Source organism: Botryllus schlosseri, chromosome 3 (assembly GCF_051294905.1).
Source record: "Botryllus schlosseri isolate E-star chromosome 3, Bs_hap1, whole genome shotgun sequence".
Lineage (NCBI taxonomy): Eukaryota > Metazoa > Chordata > Ascidiacea > Stolidobranchia > Styelidae > Botryllus > Botryllus schlosseri.
In genome coordinates this window covers 30,721,531-30,729,009 of record NC_137238.1, presented here as the reverse complement: position 1 = coordinate 30,729,009, position 7,479 = coordinate 30,721,531, and the positions used below count along the sequence as shown (strand labels likewise).

Below are 7,479 nucleotides of genomic sequence, written 5' to 3'. Positions count from 1 at the left end.
TTTTCTCAGAAATATTTGTGTACGTACAACGTAAGCATATGCATGCATTCTATAGTGTTTTCGTACGTTCAATTAATTGACTCGGGCTTAGCTCGAAAGTACAAACTATTAGATAAATCAGAGGTCTCTAACTCAAATGTGCTTGCGGGCCAATTTTCAAGTTTTTGATGACGCCGGGGGCCGCTACATCAATAATAGGGATATTCAATGTATAATATCCAAGTAGGCCTTATTTGACAGAAACATGCAGACAGGCATTCAACAAATATCGTGAAAATGTAATTTAAAATTGTACTATTCATGCTTGACTCGGAAAAAAATCACATTTTCAAATATATGAAAAAATTTGTTTTTGCGCCGGGCATAATTTCACAAAATAATGATTTATAGACATGATGCGAGAGTATCCATCATGACATCGTCAAACTGTTGGGTTATAATGTTGCAGCTAGTGAACCTTTGACGTGCCACAATTTTGTGCATAATATTTTAAAATCTACTGAAGTTTGATCTGATATCAGAGCATTTGAGCGGTGGAGTCAAAACCGGAAATGTGACGTAATAGCTGATCTTCTCCCGCATCGCAGCTTTCAAAAGTCATGTGATAGTGTGGCTTGTAGAGATTTCAGTGATTTTATAGTAGCTGGGTAGTAGTAGTAGTAGGGTGAACTTCAAGTTCTTATATCTAAAAAAGATACGTGTCGTTTGAATATGTTGCCGAATACTTGAAATTATTCAAAAATGCCGCCGCGGGCCGCGTGTTTGAGACCTCTGAGCTAAATTATAAACTCATTTGACGTGCTGTAGAACTGTTATCTCCAGGTTTTAGGTTGCACACCCTGGCGTAATTCAGGATGTTGAGAGGAATTACCATTGTTCACATGGCGAAGGTGTTCTGTTCGTCTTAGATGAAAGTCAGCGTGGTGGAGTGTGTCGAGTGGCGACTGTGAATTTTGCGTCTGATTTTGTTTTGATTCTGAATTGGTATACAGCAAAGAATTTTGCATCGATAAACACCTGAAATGCGACCATGAAAAGATCTAACACAAATGAATGTGGCGACTGATAAAACAGCTGATCGTGTGCTCTTATCAAATTTCTACATCATCTCGGCAACTTTTTTAGAACATTGGCTTGATATACAAGTAAAATGTAGGCTACATGTCGTTCGTAATCATTTTGGAACTTTGAAACCAACAAGACTAATGAAGTGGTATTTAGTACTGTTCAAGCTATGATAGAAGAGGTCTCGTTATTCTTGCATAGTTAGGAGTCGCTTAATATATATACACTCCATGCCATTATACCGAATCTGTCAATCATGACTAAGTAACATCGACAGACAGATTGCAGTTTCACGAACGTAAAGAGACTTGCCAAATGTCCAAAATTCACAATCTCATAACGTGGCGTAAAATATGGTACAGTTATTTATACTCGCGCGTATATACAAGATTCTGGGGTCCAGACCTTCACGATGCGTGCTTTTGTTTTAAGTTTCAGGATTTGCGTTAACCGCTTCGTCGATACGCGTTAGCCTACTCCAATATACAGTATACACATCATTAGATGATGCAGGCGTCGGCTGGTTAGCTGGCAAAGGTGTGGACTGTGGAGTCTTGACTGATGGTATCATCGAACGACGCAACCCTAACGCGATCGGGAACAGTTGATTCGGGCGCCGAAAGATGCAATTTACCAACAGCGCGATGCTTGACAGGCGTGTCGGTATCTTGATCCACCGAAAATACATGCGCGTGTGCGCTGGTCCTTGTGTCCAAGCTAGAATCGGAATTTCTAGCCGCTGAGCAATCTGTCATTTCAGGGGTAGGCTTGAAAACATTTGCCGAATCGTGGAATTGGTGCGGTACAGTTGAATCGCCGTACCAATGCGAGATGGGGGATGATAGCTGTTCAATGGTATTCTCCTGCTTTTCCCCTGCCTTTCGTTTATCAAACGCAGCGAATGAGATGTACACGCAATCTTCGTAGTCGATAGCGGCTGTGTTTAATTCTGATTTAACTTTGTTGGACTGGATTAGTACCGTAGATTCCGTGTATTTTTTAGTATAGGTAGCGGAATTGGAGCCATTCATCGAACTTTGATTCGAGGTGTCCTTGGTGGGAGCATTCTCTCCTACATTTTCAATATCTTTCGCGACGATGGTCATGTCTACGTTCACAGTTTTATATTCTGTGACCGATGTTGTTCTGTATTTCAGTGCTCCCTGTTCTATCTCGTTATCAGAAATCTCCATCTCTTTTACGAAATATTTTGCGGCCTCTGATATCTCTGTCACAGACATATCGCTTGTGGAAATATTTTCGTTGTTGTGAACGGTCCGTGCACTTTTCTCGAGTTTTTCCGTCACTGGAGGCGGTTCAGGTGTCGATCGTAGCTTCTCGTAACGTAAATTCCCGTTGGAAACGGTCTGCATTGACGGGCTGCACTCAGCAGAAATAGCGTGGGGATTGAGCAGATCTACGGTGACCTCAACTGCCTCCTTTTGCGAACTGATATTCAACAAGTTTTCATTTCGCGATTTGAGTGGATAATCGATCTGCTGCTCATCGGCACCTCTTAGGTCATCGCCGGGAACGTTTGCGAATACATCTTTTTCGATGCCTGTCACATGCACCATTACAATTTGCTTTTCTGCAACCTCTTTGGTTCCGTCTTTCAGCGTGGCCTGTTTCTTGAAGCTATCGGAAATCTCAACATCCTTTTCGAAATATTTCGCAGCCTCTGATACCTCCGGCATAGAAATCTCGCTTTGGGACGTCTTTTCATTGTCTTGAATCTGCAGAACACTTAGGTTACTTCCAACGACAGTGCCATTATTGTTGAATGATAAGGGCGGCTGATTTTTGGGCAAATCTTTCACGAATAATGAAGCAGATGTAGTAACTTCATCCGTTGTGTCTAAATCTGTGTTGAGTTTTTCTGTCACTGATTGCGGCTCAGGTGGACATCCACGCTTTTCGAAACGTAAGTTCTCGTTGGAAACAGTCTTCGATGACGGAGTGCACTCATCAGAAATAGCGTAAGATTTATGGAAACCAACCGTGATCTCAGCTGACGATTTACGTGGAATATATGTTTGCTTCACATATGAGTTTCTCGTGTCATCGCCGCAAGATATTTTGGTATCCGTACCGTCACTCAAGTCATTCTTCGGACTTCTATTTGGTGAGTAGTCCGCGGGTGTATTTTCCGTTTCATTTTTGTCAACTTTCCGGAGGACCGTGACGCTTACGTCACTAACTTGCATCTCCGCAACATCCTTGGTTCTGACTTCCGGTTTTGCCAGTTCCCTGTCATCGGAGATCTCAATGTCTTTTACGAAATATTTCCCAGCCTCTGATATCTCTGACCTAGGAGACGCGGTCTGTTGTGTCGTCTTTTCTTCGATTTGAACCGGCCAAACACTTGAATTTCTTCCCGCTAAAGCAGCGCTGTCGTATGATAACGGAAACTGTTTCTGCTGCGGATCTTCAGCCTGTAATGGAGCAGGTGGATTCACCTTATCATTTCTGTCTTTGCCGTCATCCACTTTCTCGAGATTGTGTGTTACAGCTGGCGTTTGAGTTGGTGGTCCAAGCTTTTCGGAACGCAGATGAATGTTTGAAACAGTCAATGTTGTCGGAATTTGCTCATCAGAACAAGCGAAGGGTTTGTGCAAATCTGCGGCGATATTACCTTTCTCCTTTTGCGAACTGATATCCAAAAGACGTTCACTTTCATATTTTTGTGAAAAATCTATCTGCCTCGTACCATCGTCACTTGGGTACTCAGGACGAAGGACCTTCGTATTTTTACTGGCACTCAATTCATATTTCAAATTCCGATTTGGTGACTGGTTTGCGGGTGTATTTTTCTCTGCATTTTTGCTATCTTTTGCGATAACTGCCACGTTCAAATTTGCAAGTTGCTTTTGCTCATCCGCTTTGTTTCTGTCTTCCGGAATGATCTTTGCCATGCCATGATCGGAAATCTCTATATCCTTTTCGAAATATTTCGCTGCCTCTGAAATGTCCGACGCAGGGAATATGCTCTGAGCGTTTTTTTCGTTGATGGAACTAGGTCGCCCACTGGGTTCCCTGCCTACGAAAGCAGCGTTGACGTATGATACAGGATACTGATCATCCGGCGAATCTTCAGCTGATAATGGATCAGGAGGATTACCTTCATCCTTTCTGTTTTTCGTTCTGTATTTCGGCGTGGCCTGCTCTATGACGTTATCTGAAATATCAACGCTCTTTTCGTCATATTTTGCATCCTCTGATATATCTGACGCGGTCGTAGTCGACGCCGCTTTAACAGCTGCGTCTGTATCACTTGAGTAAATCTTCGAGATAATCCCATTCCGAGATAGTATCGCGTGTGCGATCAGGATGCCGAACGCGATAACACACGCCACTGCAACAACAATATGAAGGGACATAATCAAGCTCGCACCGCAAACAGCGGCTGCTACAGCCGCGATAACGGATATAAGGAAGCAAGCGAACACCAAAATACAGGCTATAAATGTCATCGCCAAGTTTATAGTCAATATCTTTTTAGTAACTTTCCTCCTCAAAACCGTTCCGTAGACACCAGTAACCACCACAAATACGCCGCACCATATGCCTTGTGCAGACACTGTCAGTACCAAGGCGACTCCGCAAATACTGGATCCGTTGGGATTATAATAAACCAATATCACGGCAATCCCGAATATGATCATAATGCACCCTATAACTATTTCAGTCACACCGAACCGGAAAATAAGTGTCTGGCATGCTTCTCTTCCCAGTTCCATGTAACTTGCTCGCGCTGCATGATCTTTTGAACGTAAAGTCTCGTTTGGTACGTTCGGTTTGTTTTTCGGAACCGATTTGGTTCTGTCTTGCGGCGTGGACTGTCCTATTTCGTAATCCAAATAGTCGATGCTCTTTTCGTAATATGTTGCACTCTCTGACATCTCTAACACGGTCGTGTTCGACCCCTCTTTAACAGATGACCCTGTATCACTCGAGTAAATCCTTGAGAGAATCCCGTTCCGCGATAGTATCGCATGGGTGAGTAGGATGCCAAACGCGATAACACACGCCACCGCAACAACAATTTGCAGGAAAATAATCCAAAAACCCCCCTCGCAAACAGCGCCTGCTACGGCCGCGATTACCGACATAAGAAAGCAAGCGAACACCAAAACACAGGCCATAAATGTCATTGCCAAATTGATATTCAAGATCTTTCTCGTACATTTCTTCCTCAACACCGTTCCCAACACACCAGTGACCACCACAAACACGCCGCACCAGATGCCTTGTGCAGACACTGACAGGACCAAGGCCACTCCGCAAATATTTTCGTTGCTCCACTCGTTGGTACCACCGGTCACGACCACGGCGATTCCGAATATAGTCAAAATGCATCCTAGAACTATTTCCGTCACGCCGAACCGGAAGATAAATGTCCTGCATCTTTCTCTTCCAAGCTCCATGTAACTTGTTTGCGCTGTCTTTGTGAATTATTATGAAATAGTAGGAACAAAACTGAGAAAATAATTACATATGATGTTAGCTACGCACAGACGTACCACTGGTTTAGCATGCTTGAATGATTTCCCGCGCGCTGTGGGCAAATTTTGCTTTCTGCAGCTTCATACCTTATTTGACTCGACCACGTTGTGGTTAGAAATTTCTGTCAGGCTTTAAATTTGTCAATACTAATACTTTGATTGTCAATAAATAGCTGTTTGTTTGGCTTGCTTGTTACGTTCCAATGTTGCTGTATTTTGTACATCGTATAACTTCAGTAGGCTAACTTCAATAAAAATGATCTCTGACGAAACCTCTCGTACTGAGTCTCGCTCGTAGACTGACACAACATAGTCAATACTGCACAGATGTGACGGTGTGTCGGAGAACAACACAAATTGGTCCAGTATACAAATCAAGATTATTACCATCCATATCGTTATAATAACCTGCTGTGATCAAAGTGGTCAGCGCGGCTATTCGAGTAAGGGTGAAACCACTAACATAAATTTTCACTCAACAACGAATCGAAATAGCTATTTCCAGGACATATGAACACTACGTCAACTGCAAGTTGAATATGAAAGGTCTGAGAAGTACTTAAGTAAGTAGTTTCAATGGCTGTATTGACTCGACTCGAGTCCGACTCGAGTCACGATATTCCAATGACTATCTGACTTCTCGGTATACGGAAATCACTGGACTCGAGTCAACCCGTGTACTGACTCGACTTGGATTCGAGTCATTACGCATGACTCAAACCAAATCATATGACTCGATACTCAGACAGGCAAGGCCGACATTTCATTGTAAATTCGAAGAATAGTAAAGTGACCAGTGACCACACTATTGGCTTTCTTCTATTGGTACTAGAACTTGAAAATGCGCTCAGAAATTGCTGAAACTGAAGAAAACTATTATAATATAAATTCGAACCATTGCATATCAGGGTTGTAATGACTCGAGTCCGACTCGAGTCACGTTTTTCAGATGACTCGACTTGACTCGAGTCATTTACTCAAATTACGGAAATGACTCGACTCGACTGGAGTCAATTTGTGTATTGACTTGACTTGGACTCGAGTCATTGCGCATGACTCGAACCAAGTTATATGACTGGAGACTCAGACGGCCAAGAACGACCTATCATTGTAATTTCGAGGAATAGTAAAGTAATCACACTATTTGGATTTCGTTTATTGGTACTGGTACTCGAAATTGCGCCCAGAAACTTCTAAAAATGACGGAAATTAGTATATTATAAATGCGAACCATTCGATATCACCAAACAGAGTTACAAAAGGTGGATTTATCAAGCCTTTAACTGGAAACTGGGCAGTCAACACAATGACTTTGACTCGACTTGAGTCATAATACCATGAGTCGGACTCGACCCCCTGGTCGCTGACATGGACTCGGACTTGACTCGGTGGTGAATTGAAAATGACTCGACTTGACTCGAGTCAAAACTATGAAACTGAGATTGACTTGTGACTCGGAGCATTATGACTTGGTTACAACCCTGTTGCATATCACCATACAGAGATATAAGAAGTAGGTTTAACAAGACTTTAACTGGAAACTGAGATGTCAACACTGACTTAGACTCGGACTGGAGTCATAATACCATAACTCGGAGTCGACCCTCTGGTCGCTGACTTGGACTCGGACTTGACTCGGTGGTGAATTGAAAATGACTCGACTTGAGACGAGTCAAAACTATAAACGTGAGATTGACTTGTGACTCGGAGCCTTGTGACTTGGTTACAACCCTGGAAGTTTCCAAATTAGATTTGGTTGAGGCAAGGGGCTGGCAAACTTTCAGCTCGCGGGCCGCTTTCAACATTTGAAGCCATTCGAGGGCTGTACTATATAAAATTGGCATAAGCTAAAGTTTAATATTGTTTTTTGATTATTTAGTGACCGTCGACGTGGAAACAATATCTATAT

The 7,479-nt window shown here is 42.7% G+C and overlaps 1 protein-coding gene across 1 annotated transcript; it reads right to left on the bottom strand.

Annotated features, from left to right (window-relative positions):
* Positions 1–854: 854 nt before the first annotated feature.
* On the bottom strand, positions 855–6,109 carry LOC145435021 (uncharacterized). The gene has a single exon (XM_080312286.1). It carries the CDS (start codon positions 5,490–5,492, stop codon positions 1,590–1,592), a length of 3,903 nt encoding a protein of 1,300 aa, XP_080168412.1. The 5' UTR covers positions 5,493–6,109; the 3' UTR covers positions 855–1,589.
* Between the last annotated feature and the right edge of the window lie 1,370 nt (positions 6,110–7,479).